General features: G+C 45.9%; 1 protein-coding gene across 1 annotated transcript in view; it reads left to right on the forward strand.

Moving 5' to 3' along the window:
- ATXN10 (ataxin 10) overlaps positions 1-17,021 on the forward strand; it is a 151,673-nt gene that overhangs the window by 9,513 nt on the left and 125,139 nt on the right. Inside the window, exons 2-3 of the mRNA XM_010837627.1 lie at positions 160-230; positions 299-392. Coding sequence (XP_010835929.1) covers positions 160-230; positions 299-392 — 165 coding nt within the window. The remainder of the gene's footprint in view (positions 1-159; positions 231-298; positions 393-17,021) is intronic.

Consider the following 17,021-nt stretch of genomic DNA (forward strand, 5'->3'; position numbering starts at 1 on the left):
ATCGGTAAGGCGCGGGAGTCGGGGGCGGCCCGGCGGGGCTTGCGGGAGCGGGGCGGGGGCGCCCCCTCCTCCCGGGGCGGCGGCGGGGTGGCGGCTCGGCGCCTCACCAGCGGGCCCCGGGCTGGGGGGCGGGGGTGACACCTGCTCCCCTCTCGTCAGTACGGGCGTGAGGCCGGGCGCAGGGAGGGGGGCCGATCCAAGCGAGCCCTTCGCCGCCTCCTGCCTGTTGGGTTAGTTGAGCCGCGGTGATGGCGCCCGGATAACGTGCAAGATGGTCTCCTTGGCCTGGCTGGAACAGACTGGCAGGCCCCCAGAAGCAGCGGAACGTGCAGCTGGGGGAGACAGACGTTGCAGATGTGCCAGGTGGGAGGCGGCGTCACTCCGTTCGTCCTGTGAGCCCAGGCTCTGCGTCCCCAGTGGTGGCCCCGCTTTGCACAGTGGCCACTTCAGTCCTGACTCAGCCACAGAAGGGCCAGATCTCCGTTGTAAAAGGTGCCCAGGAGTCTGAAGATCTGGATTTGGCTCCTAGCCCTACAAGCGATGCGTTATGGTGCCATTTCTCCAAGCCTTAAGATTTCCTGCCTAAAAATGGAAATGTAATACACGACTTCATTGCTAAATTGTACAGAGAAATAAATGAAATAAAGCACGTCAAAATACAAAGTACCTGATATCTCCAGTCAGTGCCTGTTTAATTTTGTTCTAGTCTTCTCTGGGCCGCAGTTTGTGTGTCTATTTAATAGGACTGAGGTTGAACAGTACTTTGCTGGTGAGGTTGTCAAGATTAAGTGAACTCATGCATATTAAGGCCTTGGCACTATCTGACACATAGTATTAAATCAAGTTAGCTGATACTATCCCTTAACACATTTATGGATGGTTCTCCGGAAGTGTTTTGTTGGGAAGCCCTGTTCTGGAATCGCAGAAGTATGTGCAAAGAGTAGAGGGAGTGTGGGAGAAGTCTAGATGTTTTTAGAGGTTCACTTGGTCTGAGCACTTCTGCCTCAAATCACAGTAAGTGTTGAGCAATTCAAAGAGTGTTAAGAACCCTGGGCACTGCTCCTTTGGCTTTTGGGGAAATAAGTTAATTGATGTGATACCTCGGAGAGATTTGTTGATTGCTTTAATGCTTAGGATATCTATACCATGATGGACTCTCCTTTTAGTCAACCAATCATCAACTTTCACTGAGGACCTGCTCTGAAGCAGGTTCTTTGCTAGGGCCGAAGGTGCAAAGATGAATGTGATATCCCTTTTTTCAAGCAGGTTAGGGTAATTGCCGTGTAAACAAATTGTAAGAGGGTCTAGCCAAGAAGAGATGGTGGAGCTGGGGGAACTGTGGATCTGGTGGAGAGATTTGTGGTCCGGGAAAGGCCTTAGGTTACTATGGCTTCTAGGCTTACCGATGAGAGGGCTAATTAGAAAGAACAGTATGTGCAGAGGAACAGTGTGCTGATTTTGCATGATCTTTGAGTTTAAATGAAATAACATAGATAAGGCATCTGGTAGAGAGGACATAGTCAAATATCAAGTTCCTTTTTATAAGCTGAAGGATAAAATCCAAGGCCCTGAGGCAGTTTACAAGGCCTTTCCTGACTCTGCTTCTTGTGAGGGGAGTTTATGGGGAACCATGCTAGGAGATCAAACCAGTCAATCCTAAAGGAAATCAGTCCTGAATATTCATTGGAAGGATTGATGCTGAAGCTCCAGTACTTTGTGAAGAGCTGATGTGAAGAGCCGACTCATTGGAAAAGACCCTGGTGCTGGGAAAGATCGAAGGCAGGAGGAGAAAGGGGCGGCAGGTGATGAGATAGATAGTGTCATTGACTCACTGGATGTGAATTTGAGCAAACTGCAAAGAGAGGAACCTGGCATGCTGCATTCCATGGGGTCCTGAAGAGACATAACTTAGCAACTGATCAAAGACAACAATGGAAGTTTCTTTCAAGGGTGTGGCCTGGCAAATCTGTGTATTAGATCTCTGGCTGCCATTGTGAGAGATACATTAGGGTGAGGCTAGAGGCAGACGACTTGATGGAGAAGCCCAAGTGAAAGAGAAAACTGCTGGAATTTAGGGTATTGTCTATGGGGGATGGCTAGGATAGATACTGAAACATCTTTACCAGATTGAATGGACAAGACTCAGGGACCAGTTGGATTGCTGGGGAAGAATGAGAAGAGGTGAAGGTGCATCCCATATTTGAGTTTTTCCTGGGGCAGGCAGGAACTCTGTCCTAGTTCAGGAAGAGTTGAAGGCCGGGAGAGGTGACCTGATGTGTAGGTCTTGGAGTCGGGAGGCAGATAGTATGTGGTGGTGCAGAGAGCCCCTGATGAGGGTTTGTGAGGACAGGCTTCTGGTTCTGCCTCTGCTTCTCAGCGTGTCTGAGCACATCACTAGTTGCCTCTCAGAAGGGTCTCAGGGTTTCCAGAAGCCAGCTGCTCTGAGAAGATCCATCCAGTGCTGATGGACCCAGAGGGAGGATGGGCGGAGGTGTCAGAGGCTGGATGGGACATAAAGTGAAGCAGAATGAGGCACCACAGTAGCAAACTGAAAAACGCAAGACACAGGAATCACACTGAGGAAAGTAAGAGAGAATTTGACCTCTCCCCTTAAGCGTGGGCTGCATTTAGTGACTTGCTTTTAAATACTAGATGTGGGGGAAGTGACAGGGTGTGACTTCCGAGCACAGAAGGCCCTGAAGCTTCCTCGTTGCTTTCTCTCTTGGATCGCTTGCTCCAAGAAAGCCATCTGCTATGTTATAAGGACACTCAGGGGTCCACCTAGACAGGTCTCTGCGGTGAGGAACTGAGGTCTCCTGCCAGCAGCCATGTGAGGAGCATCCTGGAAGCAGATCCTTAGTCCCAGTCAAGCCCGCAGCTGTTTGTACAAGTGCTAAGGGAATCTGACCTGTGTGAGACCATGAATGGGATGGCTTTAGACTGCTCAGTTTGGGGCTCATTTGTTATGTAGCAGTGTGCTTAGTGGTTCAGTTGTGTCCGACTGTTTGCGACCCCATGGACTGTAGCCCTGCCAGGCTCCTCCGTCCATGGGGATTCTCCAGGCAAGAATGCTGGAGTGGGTTGCTATTCTCTTCTCCAGGAAATCTTCCCAAACCAGAGATTGAACCCAGGTCTCCTTCGTTGCAGGTGGGTTTTTTGCTGTCCGATCCACCAGGAAGCTCCCCTGTATTCAAGTGTAGAGCCAAGTGATACTCTTTACTTCCACTGTCCATGAAGCTGCTCACATGTGGCTATTTAAATTAATCAGCAATAAGTAAAATTAATCATTCCATTCCTTACTTGTCCCAGCCACATTCTCAGTACTGGTAACCACACGTGGCTAATGGTACCTTCTCGGGCCATGCAGATACAGATTATTCCCATCACCACGGCAAGTTCTGTTGAGTAATGCTACTGTGTTTTTTTCTGTAGGATTCTTGAGTATTCATGAGCTAGTGTACTGTTCGGGTCCTGCTTTCCATAAATCTTCTCATGCTTAAAATGATACATTATTGCTCTTCCATCTGATAAGCTTGTTGAGTAAAGTGAGTTGATCACATTGCTTGGGTCCCTAGCATCTAGCATGCAGTCTGATAATTGTAGGTTCTTAACAAAGTCTTGTGGAATTACTGCTGTTTGTATAAGTCATTATTTATGTGGCTTCTCAGGTAGCTCAGCGGTAAAGATCTGCCTGCCAGTGCAGGAGGTGCAAGAGACTTGGGTTCCATCCCTGGCTGGGAAAGATCCCCTGGAGAAGGCACTGGCCACCCACTCCAGTATTCTTGCCTGGAAGATCCCATGGACAGAGGAGCCTGGTGGGCTGCTGTCCACGGGGTCGCCGAGAGTAGGACGCGACTGAGCACACGCTGCACAGTTACTCATGGCGCACGTGTAGTCTTTTTGTTCCATACTTGAACTGGTAAATTGTTTTAATCTTCTGTCAGTATGGGTTCTTTCTTCTTGTTAATGTGTGTTTAGTCAGAAGTATTTTCCCGATTTCTTCCTTCCAGGCTTTGTGTATACCGTGTAATAGGGCAGACGCTTCCCTCCCCTCCATGCTTTGGAGCCCCTTTACCTTATAAACCCTATTTTCTTTTTTTTTTTTTTAAAGAAAGCACTTACTAGATTCTACATACTATGGAATTACTAATAGAGGTTTCTTATTTATGCTCTGTCTTCTTCCAGAATGAAGGCCCGTGAAGACAGAAATAGTTGGCTTTTTTGTAATTACCCTCTTTGGATAATGCTTCTTGAATTTGGTATCTTTGAACAGTTTAGGAAATTGTCAGCCAGTATTTTTTCAGCTGTTGCTTCTCTCTCATTCTTTCCTTTCCTTCAAGGAATTTAATTACACATATATTAAACCTTTCACTGTGTTGTGTATATCTCAAAGCCTCTCTTCTGTCTTTCCAATTCTCTCGGAGCTTTGGTTTGAAAATTTCCTCCTGCCTTCCCGTTCTCTCTTCTGGGTTCTGCTGTGTCCCATGTGCTGTCTATTGTATTCTTAGTTTCAGGTAGTTTTGAGTTTTGTAGAATTTCTATTTGATTTTTTAAATGGATTACTCTGTTGAAATTCATAGTCATTTACTTTCCTAAGCATGTTAATTATACTTATTTTAGAGAACATGCCTGATAAGTATCTGTTGTCAGTTTCTGTCTTCTTGTGTGTAGTCATCTGGTCTTCTCTTTATTGAATGCTGAATGTCGTATAAGGAATGTTAAGACTGTTTCCAAACTATGTGCAAGCTCCAAACCAAAATCAGTCTAAAAACAATTTCATTCAAAAAATGATGGTAGGACAACTTGATATCTAAATGAAATAAAATGAACTTTGACCCATACCTTTTACCATTCACAAAAATATTTCCACATGGATTGTAGACCTAAACATAAAATTTAAAATTATCAAATGTTTAGAAGATGGGAGAATATCTGTAATCTTGTGTGTAGGCAGCTATGTCTTATCCAGGACACAGATAACATTGACCTTTCAAGAAAAATTGATTATCAAATTAGACTATCAAAATTAAAAAAACTTCTGCCTATCAAGAGATACCAATAAGAAAATGGAAAAGGCAAGTCATAGATTGAAAATATTTATAACACATATACCTGACAAAGAATTTGCCTTAAAATATATAAAGTGCTCCTGAAACTCAGTAACAAAAGACAGTCTGGTAAAAAATTGGGCGGAAAAAAATCTGGTTTAGAAAGGAAGATATATAAATGGCCAACACGCACATGGTAAAGTACTCAACATCATTAATCATTGAGAAAATGCAAATTAAAACAAAAACTCCACTCTATGCTCTTTAGGATGGCTGTTCCAAAAAAAAAAAAGGAAAAAAATTGTTGGTAAGAATGTGGAAAATTTGGAACCCTTGTACATTGCTGGTGAGAATGTGAAATGGTTCAGCTATTATGTAAAAAATAATTTTATGGTACCTCAAAAAGCTAAACATAGAATACCATCAAGCAGTTCCACTCCTAGGTCTGTATGTACCTTGGAGGATTAAAAGCAAAAACTTAGACAGATACTTGTATGCCAGTTTTCACTGAGGCATTATTCATAATAGCCAGAAGATGGAAACAACTCAAGTGTCCATCAACAGGTGAATGGCTAAAGTGTCATGTGTACATCCAGTGGAATACTGTGTAGCCATAAGAAGAAATGAAGTACTGGCACATGCTGTAATGGGGGTGAACCTTGAAAACAGGCTAAGTGGAAGAAGCCAGACATAAAATGACCGATATTGTATGATTCCACTTCTATGAAGAGCTAAGAATAGGCAAATTCATAGACAGAAAGGAGATTAGAGGTTACCCGGGTTGGCGGGGAGGGAAGAGTTATTGTTTAATAGTTACCAAATTTGTTTGGAATACTAAATTTTTGGAATTAGTGGTGAGGTTTGTACAACATTATGAATATAATTAAAGCCACAATTCTATACTGAAAAATGGTCAGAATGTAAAATTGTATATTATTGGTTGGTGGAAAAATAATTTGGTTTGGCATTGTTGAACTTTGCCATTTGATATTGGAATACATTCTTAAATTGATTGTGTTATACATCATTTTAATGCACATTTCTCACTTTAGTTTTTTTGCTAATGACGTTACTTGCTGTTTATTTTAGACTGGAAATGATGTTAGACAAAAAGCAAATTCAAGTGGTTTTTTTTTAATTCGAGTTCAAAATGCGTCGTAAAGCAGTGAAGACAATTGGTAACATCAACAACACATTTGGCCCAGTAACTGCTACCAAACGTCCAGTGCAGTGGTGGTAGTTCAGGAAGTCTGCAAAGGAGATGAGAGCCTTGAAGATGCCGAATGTAGTGGCAGGCCATTGGGAGGTGACAGCGACCAACTGAGAGCAGTCGCTGAAGCGGATCCTCTTACAACTACTCAGCAGGTTGCCAAAGAACTCAGCCTGGACCATTCTGTGGTCATTGGGCATTTGAAGCAAATTGGAAAAGTGAAAAAAGCTCACTAAGTGGGTGCCTCAGGAGCTGACCCAAAAATCAAAAAATTGTCGTTTTGAAGTGTTGTTTACTCTATGCAGTGGCAACAAACCATTTCTCAATCAGGTTGTGATGTGCGATGACAGGTGGATTTTATATGACGGCTGATAACAACCAGCTCAGTGGTTGAACCAAAAAGAAGCTCCAGAGCACTTCCCAAAGCCAAACTTGCACCAGAAAAGGTCACGGTCACTGGTGGTCTGCTGCCTGTCTGATCCACTGCAGCTTTCTGAATCCCAGTGAAACCGTTACATCTGAGAAGTACGCTTAGTAAACTGATGAGATGCACTGGCAACTCAGCGCCTGCTTTGGCATCGGTCAGCAGCAGGAGCCCAGTTCTTCCCACGACAGTGCCTGACTGCACATCGCACAACCAGTGCTGCAGAAGCTGAGTGACCTGGGCTGTCAAGTTTTGCCTCATCCGCCATGGTCACCTGACCTTTTGCTGCTTGACTACCACTTCTCCAAGCATCTTGACAACTTTCTGCAAGGAAAACACAACCACAGGAGGCAGAAAATGCTTTCCAAGAGTCTGTGGAATCCTGAAGTACAGATTTTTATGCTACAAGAATAAACAAACATTTCTCATTGGTAAAAATGTGTTGATTGTAATGGTTCCTGTTTTGATTAATAAAGATGTTTGCGCCTACTTATAATGACAACAGTTCACAGTCTGAAACTGCTGTTACTTTTGTTCCAACCTAATATATACTTGCTACTGTCGCCAAGTTGCTTCAGCCGTGTACGACTCTTTGTGACTCTATGGACTGTAGCCCGCCAGGCTCCTCTGTCCATGGACTTCTCCAGGCAAGCATACTGGAGTGGATTGCCATTACTTCCTCCAGGGGATCTCCCCTATCCAGGGATCAAACCCGCATCTCTTGGGTCTCCTGCTTTGGCAGGCAGGTTCTTTACCACTAGCGCCACCTGGGAAGCCCTTAATACATACGTATTTTACCACAATTAAGTTAATGTAATATACCAAAATTGATAAAATGTAGTTTAAGTGAATGAATTGTATGCTTTGTTTAATTATATCTCAGTAAAGCTGTTATAAACTAGTAAAACCATAATGAGATACCTTTGCAAACTCATTAGATTTGCTGGGATTGAAACGACTGACATCTTTTGGTGAGGCTATGGAGCAGCTGGGGGTCTTGTCCATTGCTGGTGGGAGCGTGGATGGTGCAACCGCTTTGGGAAACGCTTTGGCAGTTTTTTATAAAGTTAAACATACTCCAACCAGTCCATTCTGAAGGAGATCAGCCCTGGGATTTCTTTGGAAGGAATGATGCTAAAGCTGAAACTCTAGTACTTTGGCCACCTCATGCGAAGAGCTGACTCATTGGAAAAGACTCTGATGCTGGGAGGGATTGGGGGCAGGAGGAGAAGGGGACGACAGAGGATGAGCTGTCTGGATGGCATCACTGACTCGATGGACGTGAGTCTCAGTGAACTCCGGGAGTTGGTGATGGACAGGGAGGCCTGGCGTGCTGCGATTCATGGGGTCGCAAAGAGTCGGACACGACTGAGCGACTGATCTGATGTGATCTGAAACATACTCCTGCCCATAACCCTAGGTATTTATCTTAGAATATATGTCCACATGACTTGTGAAAGAGTGCTTGTATCAGCTTTGTTGATAATAGCCAAGTACTAGAACCTACTGCAGTGTCCGTCAGTGGGCGGATGACTAAACTGTCTGGTAACTGAATCACCAGTATACACAGCAGTGCGGGCGGAGCTCAGAAGGCACCGAATGAAAGAAGCCAGACAAAGAGTGCATGCTCCATGGCTCTGTGAAGTCCTGCGAAGCTGACCTTCTCTGTGTAGCTGACTGGTAATGAAGGCATGAACAGTGGTTGTCACAGGAGGCTGGGGGCTGACTGGGAAGGAGCATGAGGGAATTTTCTGAAGTGAGGGAAACCTGCTTTATCCAGATGGGGGTATTGGTTGCCTGTATTTGACATACTCATGAAACACTAGCCATCTGTGTAATTCACTGTCCATTATATCTCAGTTTTCTGTGTGTCAAATTATTCTTCTCCCTGCCATGCCCAGAAGAACTTACTTGAGCTGAATCTCAGCCAGCATGATGGAAGGGCTTTGTGGAAATATCACTGGTCTTTTCTGCTTCCTAGTTGAGAATTATCACTGGTAAAACAATGTTTCTGAATTGTCAAATTTCCTCCAAGAAAAGAAGAGGGAACTGGGCATCTCATGTTCTTAGTACACTCAGAGTGAGTTGGGTTTTGATTCACGTGTTCCTCCATGCCACACAGTGCTCTCTGTTTCCAGAGCCTGAGATGAGCTGAGGTGACTGACACTTATGAAGTGCTTGGAACCAAATCTGGGAAAAAAGGAAAGTAGTCCTGGAAGGGTGGGGGCAGTAACGTGGCTCTGGAGAGTTCAGCTCCTTGTCCACTGAAGAGTGCAGTGGGAGGGCGCTTTTGGAGTTTCGCTTCGCAGTAATGTCATGCTGCTGGTGTGGGGCTGAGGTCTCCTTCCTCAGGGTGGGGCGGCAGAGGTGGTTTATCATGGCTCTTCAGGACCTCTGGGTAACATGGGTGGTTGTGCAGAGTGACTGAAATGGTTTTGTAAACCATTTCAGTTTGGGAGCATCTTCCCCACCCCCTTGAAATGTATTGGTATCAAATACTGATACCTTTTGGGACTCAGTGGGTTTCAGGGGGAAAAGGCTTTAGTAAGGCATAGAGAAGCGAAAGGCAAAGGAGAAAAGGAAAGATATACCCATTTGAATGCAGAGTTTCAAAGAATAGCAAGGAGAGAGAAGAAAGCCTTCGTCAGTGATCAAGGCAAAGAAACAGAGGAAAACAGTAGAATGGGAAAGACCAGAGATCTCTTCAAGAAAATTAGAGATACCAAGGGAACATTTACTGCAAAGATGGGCACAATAAAGGACAGAAATGGTATGGGCCTAACAGAAGCAGAAGATATTAAGAGGTGGCAAGAATACACAGAAGAACTGTACAAAAAAAATCTTCACGACCCAGATCATCACGATGGTGTGATCACTCTCACCTAGAGCCAGACATCCTGGAATGTGAAGTCAATTGGGCTTTAGGAAGCGTCAGTACGAACAAAGCTATTGGAGGTAATGGAATTCCAGTTGAGCTATTTCAGATCCTAAGAGATGATGCTGTGAAAGTGTTGCACTCAATATGTCAGCAAATTTGGAAAACTCAGCCGTGGCCACAGGACTGGAAAAGGTCAGTTTTCATTCCAGTCCCAAAGAAAGGCAATGCCAAAGAATGCTCATACTACCGCACAATTGCACTCATCTCACAATAGCAGCAGCAGCAGCAGCACATGCTAATGTAATGTTCAAAATTCTCCAAGCCAGGCTCCAACAGTACGTGAACTGTAAACTTCCAGATGTTCAAGCTGGATTTAAGAAAGGCAGAGGAACCAGAGATCAAATTGCCAACACCCGTTGGATCATCAGAAAAGCAAGAGAGTTCCAGAAAAACATCTGCTTTATTGATTATGCCAAAGCCTTTGACTGGGTGGATCACAGCAAACTTTGGAAAATTCTTGAAGAGATGGGAATACCAGACCACCTGACCTGCCTCTTGAGAAACCTGTATGCAGGTCAGGAAGCAACAGTTAGAACTGGACATGGAACAACAGACTGGTTCCAAATAGGAAAAGGAGTACATCAAGGCTGTATATTGCCCCCCCTGCTTATTTAACTTCTGTGCAGAGTACATCGTGAGAAATGCTGTGCTGGAAGAAGCACAAGCTGGAATCAAGATTGCTGGGAGAAATATCAATAACCTCAGATATGCCGATGACACCACCCTTATGGCAGAAAGTGAAGAGGATCTAAAAAGCCTCTTGAAGAAAGTGAAAGTGGAGAGTGAAAAAGTTGACTTAAAACGCAACATTCAGAAAACTAAGATCATGGCATCTGGTCCCATCACTTCATGGGAAATAGATGGGGAAACAGTGACAGACTTTTATTTTTTGGGGCTCCAAAATCACTGCAGATGGTGACTGCAGCCATGAAATTGGAAGACGCTTGCTCCTTGGAAGAAAGCTTATGGCCAACCTAGCTAGCATATTAAAAATCAGAGACATTACTTTGCCAACAAAGGTCCATCTAGTTAAAGCTATGGTTTTTCCAGTAGTCATGTATGGATGTGAGAGTTGGACTGTGAAGAAAGCTGAGTGCCAAAGAATTGATGCTTTTGAACTGTGGTGTCGGAGAAGACTGTTAGTCCCTTAGACAGCAAGGGGATCTAACCAGTCCATCCTAAAGGAAATCAGTCTTGAATATTCATTGGAAGGACTGATGCTGAAACTGAAGCTCCAATACTTTGGCCACCTGATGCAAAGAGCTGACTCATTTGCGAAGACCCTGATGCTGGGAAAGATTGAAGGTGGGAGGAGAAGGGGACGACAGAGGATGAGATGGTTGGATGGCATCACTGACTTAATGGACATGAGTTTGGGTAAACTCCGGGAGTTGATGATAGACAGGGAGGCCTGGGGTGCTGCGATTCGTGGAGTTGCAAATAGTCGGACACGACTGGTCAACTGAACTGAACTGAGGTGACTGCCATTGTGCGGTAGTTTGAACAGTCTTTGGCATTGCCTTTCTTTGGGGTTGGAGTGAAAACTGACCTTTTCCAGTCCTGTGGCCACTGCTGAGTTTTCCAAATTTGCTGGCATATTGAGTGCAGCACTTTCACAGCATCATCTTTTAGGATTTGAAATAGCTCAGTTGAAATTCCATCACCTCTACTACTAGCTTTGTTCATAGTGATGCTTCCTAAGGCCTAGTTGACTTTGCATTCCAGGATGTCTGGTTCTAGGTGAGTGATCACACCATCGTGGTTATCTGGATCATGAAGATCTTTTTTGTACAGTTCTGTGTATTCTTGCCACCTCTTAGTATCTTCTGCTTCTGTTAGGTCCATACCATTTCTGTCCTTTATTGTGCCCATCTTTGCAGTAAGTGTTCCCTTGGTGTGTCTGATTTTCTTGAGGAGCTCTCTAGTCTTCGCTGTTCTGTTGTTTCCTCTGTTTCTTTGCACTGATCGCTGAGGAGGCTCTCTTGTCTCTCCTTGCTGTTCTCGGGAACTCTGCGTTCAGATGGGCATATCTTTCCTTTTCTCCTTTGCTTTTGGCTTCTCTTCTTTTCAGAGCTATTTGTAAGGCCTTCTCAGACAACCATTTTGCCTTTTTGCATTTCTTTTTCTTGGAGCTGGTCTTGATCATTGCGTCCTGTACAATGTCATGAACCTCCATCCATAGTTGTTCAGGCTCTCTGTCAGGTCTAATCCCTTGAATTTGTCACTTCCACTGTATAATCATAAGGGATTTGATTTAGGTCATACCTGAATGGTCTAGTGGTTTTCCCTACTTTCTTCAATTTAAGTCTGAATTTGGCAATAAGGAGTTCATGATCAGGAGTCCGAGTCAGCTCCTGGTCTTGTTTTTGCTAACTGTATAGAGCTTCTCCATCTTTGGCTGCAAAGAATATAATCTGATTTCTGTATTGACCATCTGGTGATGTCCATGTGTAGAGTCTTCTCTTGTGTTGTTGCAAGAGGGTATGTGCTCTGACCTGGGTTCTTTTGGCAGAACTCTATTAGCCTTTGCCCTGCTGACGCAGAGGGTGTGACTGCCGGCGGTGGATGTGGTGGGTAGGGGCTCTTTGTTTCGTTTTCTAGCTCATTGTCTCCTCCCGGCTATGTGTTACATGGTATGTTATATGCTGTATACTCTTCAGTTTGCATCTTTAATTTTTGCTCTGTTTTTGAGTGCTACCAGTTTTCATACAAAGAGAGCTAGATCATTAACTTCAACTGTTGTAGAGTGTATGGTCATAAGATTACATCATCATTTATCTACCTTTTCTTACTGTTGGGCATTTGGATTTGTCTTTAATGTTTGGTAACTCCAACAGCACTGTAGAGACCATCTTTATAAACGCCTCCTTGTATACCTGAGCCATTGGGTTTTTTTCTCCAAAGCAGAATTTGAGGTAGGAACTTGGGTGAAGTAATTTAACGATAGGCAAGCCCCAGCAATCAGAAGTATGGGAGAGGGGAAGCTTCGTGTGGAAGGAGAGAGAGCTGACATAAGGATGCCGTATTCATTGGCAGCTGTTGGAGGCAGCTGGGGCTCAACCCAACTGGGGATCCCTGGGGGATGCACCTCTGAATTGTCTGAGCACGGAGGTCGTGGGAATTGCCCTTGGGGTCATTAACTAGATGGGCCAAGGGTGTGTGATGAGGGACACCATAAGCGTTTGCTATAGTCTGCTCTTCTCCTGAGACCTCTTCTTGCCTGACACTGTCCACTCAGTCACGGACTCTTGGAGGCCATCGCTGTTGGGAATCTTAAAGAAGAGACCTCACAGGCATGTCGGAGCAGTAAATCCCGTCCCCCTGACGCAGCTTGTCCTGAGGCCGTTAGTGGACAGTCATTTGCTGGCCCCAGATTCCCGTCTGGACTCCCCCGACTCTCCATCATTGTCGCCGGGCCCTGATGCCGAGGGGGTTGAGCCCTCGGTGGCCTTGCTCTAGTCCGCCTGTGGTTGCTGCCGCTGCCTATTTACTGTTATCCCTAGACACAGAAGTGCCAGGAGACAGCCCGTCGAACCCTGAGTTCCAGACCCACTCCTCCCTGCCCCCCGCATGTTGTTGCAACCCTGGCTCTTCATGCTAACAAGGGGGGTTACTCCTCCTGTGTCGTCAAGTCTTTGCCTGCTGGTTCACCAGCTGGAGAATCTCTAAGTGCTTGTTCTGTGGGTCTAGTCTGAGGCACCCTGATCCCTTTCTGTGCTCCCTGCTGGAGTGCTGTGTCCTGGACTCGGGCTTGGCCCAGCACAGTCTAGAGTTGCAAGGTTGGGAAGCACACACTCTGAAGGGTTGTCACAGAGAGCGCTGAGGAAAGGCCGGTTTTCCCTAGGGCTAGACTTTGTCTGTGAACTTTTAGTTTGCTGGTTCACCTTGAGAGATTTGTTGCCTTTTCTGCCTTTCTGGGCTCATTGCTCTCTGTATAATCATGTTGCCCTTTGCTCTGCCTTCTTCCCCAGTGACCCCAGCCTAAGGTCAGGCCTTCCTTCTATTGGTTATTTGTATCCTAGTGATACTGGGAGCTCGTACAGCTGGTCACCATGCTGGCCACATCGTGGACCGGGTTCTGTCTATGAAGTTCTGTGGCTCCCTCTTAACATTGGAAGTGCACAGCTTTGCATGTGACCCACACATAGGGCTGCACTGCTTGTGTGTGTGGTAAGTCATGTCCAACTCTTTGCAACCTCATGGACTGCAACCCACCAGGCTCCTCTGTCCATGGGATTCTTCAGGCAAGTGGACGGTAGAGGGTTGCCGTTTCCTTCATCCAGGAGATCTTCCTGACCCAGGGACTGAACCGGTGTCCCCTTCACCTCCTGTACTGGCAGGCAGATTGTTACCACTGAGCCACCTGGGAAGCCCAAGGCTGCTCTGAGGGTTAGGGTTAGGGTTAGGGCTCGCTTCAGATGCAGGTCACCCTGTCCCGACACTGCCTTTCCCATAGTGGCTCTGATCACCACAGGCTGGAGGGGGGCTTTTGGTCTCCGTTGTGCCACAGTTGGGTTGCAGATGACCTTAGACCTTCTGCCTTCTGACCTGGGTGCTTTTGCCTCATATTCCTCTTACCTCTTGCGAAAAACTGCAGTAGAGTATTGTGGTCACTTACTCACCTGCCTGTCTGCTAGAATGAGCCCAAACCTGAGGGCAGGCTTCTTACTTACCTCTGTGTCCTCAGGACCGCCTTTAGTCCCTAGCACAGAATGAACCCTTGGTTGTGTTTTTATTACTTCCTTAAATAGTTAATTTCCTGGAGTCAGCATACAGGAAGGACTCTGGTAAGAGAGGTATAAAACATTGTGAGATATGACAGAGGATCGTGATTTCAAGAGGTCAGAAGTGTTTTGGTGTCCTTCATTGCTTGCATCAAGACGTAGACTAACATTCATAGGGAAAGGGACTGCTGAGCGCTTGAGAGGCCGGCATAATGTAGAACTCGGAATAAACCGGTCATCTATATGTACACAGGCTCACATAGGTTCTCCCCGAACACAACTGAGCCTCTGGCCAGCAAGTCTTTGGCTGCACCAAAGACAACAGCCAAATAAGACAAAACAAAACCCACAACACAAAACAGGCCCCCTTCAGACCCCCATGAGTTGTCAGCTTAGTGAGGGGCCACATGCTGTCTTGACTCAACCATGACTCAGAATCAGCTGTGCTGAGAGAGGATGTCAATTATGCAGCACTATAAACAGAACTGTGTAGCGTGTGGTGACAGGTCCCTTTATTTTTACCTGTGCCATGAGCTGGACTGCCACACAGAGCCACTCGGTAAGGTGTTCTGACTCAGCTTCAAAATACAGATGTGGTCAGTGTGAGCCACCCTGCGCATCCAATTATCCTAAACGGACAAAGCAGACAGGAAGAAGTTTGAGCCAGCAAATCAAAATAAATAAGGTTAGAATGGTGACCCACTGTGCCCTCAGAGGAGAGTTTCTCAGCTCTCTTCATCCTCCCAGTCTTTTGTAGTGGTCCCTGGACCAGAGGGGGTGGCCACTGGACTGTGGCCAAAGATACTCATTCAAAGGCAGAGGAGCCCTGGGGCCCACTGCAGGCTGAGTCAACCTCTGATGGCCACAAGCCGAGAGCAGTTACGGTAGAGCTAAGAGTGTAGTGGAGCGTGGCGGAGCGCAGACCTTAGCGGGGGCTGCTGCTGTGCACAGTTAACCCGCACCCCCTTACCAGGAACCGTTACTATTGGTCCGTGCTGGGGTGGGTCTGCCCCTAAGCAACCAGTTGTCAGTGAGCGACAGTTAGTGATCCTGGTTCCCTCTCGGCCATTGGTCGGTGCTGCAGTGAGTCCCTCCCACAGCAACCAACTGTCAGTGAGCGACTGAGTGGTCCTGGTTCCACTGGGGCCCACTGGGGTGCCTTCTCTTAGCCAGGATCAGGACTTCGGAGGATGAAAGTTGTGTCTTGGGACCTTGCCTTTTCTTGTCAGAACAGAGAATAGCGTTCGTTTGGTAGATATACAGGAGCATCGCTACTGACTGTGACCTGACACCAAGAAGCTTGCAACAACTGCCCGTGCCCCTCCTTCACCTTTCCTAGAAAAGGGCTTTGCGGAAAACTTGGGGTTGTTAAGGCGTGAGCCACACATCTTGCGTTGCCCTCAGTAAACCTCTCTCTGCTCCAAACTCTTAGAATTTTGGTATTTCCTGGCCTCTCTGTGCATTGGGAACACAGACTTGCATTTGGTAACAAGGACAGTTTGTAAGTGAGGGATCCACTTATGATGGCCATGGAGGAGTGTGTGTATGTAGTGCTTAGCAAGGTGCTGGGTGGGCATGGCATAAGCACGGTTCAGTACAAGTGGCTGTCATCCTCGCTGAGAATATTATAAAACTATCAAAAGAGATTATATGGTTATGCCGTGATATGATAAGAAAACACAGTAACACAGAGACATCACTTCTCCCCAGGGTGGCCTGTGGTTTCAGTGCCATTCAGAGTAAAATCTCAGCAGGGATTTTGCTAGACATTTACAAGCTAATTTTTTAATTAATATGGGAAACTAGGTTTTCTCTTACTCACTGGTTCCCTTAAGGCTTTGTATAGATCCCTTTGGACTCAACTTTTAAAACCCTTCCCATGTGCAGGGGGCTTTCCTGGTGGCTCAGTCAGTAAAGAATCTGCCTGCAATGTAGGAGATTGTATGCAGTGCAGGAAACCTGGGTTCAATCCCTGGGTCAGGAAGATCCCCTGGAATAGGAAATGGCAACCCATTCCAATATTCTTGCCTGGAGAATCCCATGGACGGAGGAGCCTGGCGGGCTACAGTCCATGGGGTCGCAAGAGTCGGACACGACTTAGTGACTAAACCACCACCATGTTAAAATTCCTTGTGTCTTCAACCTCTCTGGACATTCCTGTCATCTTCTTGATCTAGGTGAAATATGGCTCACTTGTAAAGACAAACCTTTCCCAGAAAGTCCTCCAAGTGGGCTGTTTTCTCCTATATCCTCTGTGTTGCTTAGCTTGAGGATGTGTAGGTGTGAAGGTAGCTGTCATTGCTGCTTTCAGAACTTTTCCCTCCATGATCCCTGCAACTTTCCGTATCATGCCATCAGAGTATGTATAGCTCATAGATAATCTCTTTCTGTTAAAAGTTCGGGTGGTCACTCTGTCATTCCTTGAAGAATCTGACTTTGGGTCACTGTTAACTCTGCGTTACTTCTCCCGTCTCAAGCCTTGGTTATTTTAGTGTTTACTGAGATGATCGTTTCATATTCAAAAGCAGAGACATTACTTTGCCAACAAAAGTCCGTCTAGTCAAGGCTATGGTTTTTCCTGTGGTCATGTATGGATGTGAGAGTTGGACTGTGAAGAAGGCTGAGCGCTGAAGAATTGATGCTTGTGAATTGTGGTGTTGGAGAAGACTCTTATACA

Source organism: Bison bison, unplaced genomic scaffold (assembly GCF_000754665.1).
Source record: "Bison bison bison isolate TAMUID 2011002044 unplaced genomic scaffold, Bison_UMD1.0 scf7180017864079, whole genome shotgun sequence".
Classification (NCBI taxonomy): domain Eukaryota; kingdom Metazoa; phylum Chordata; class Mammalia; order Artiodactyla; family Bovidae; genus Bison; species Bison bison.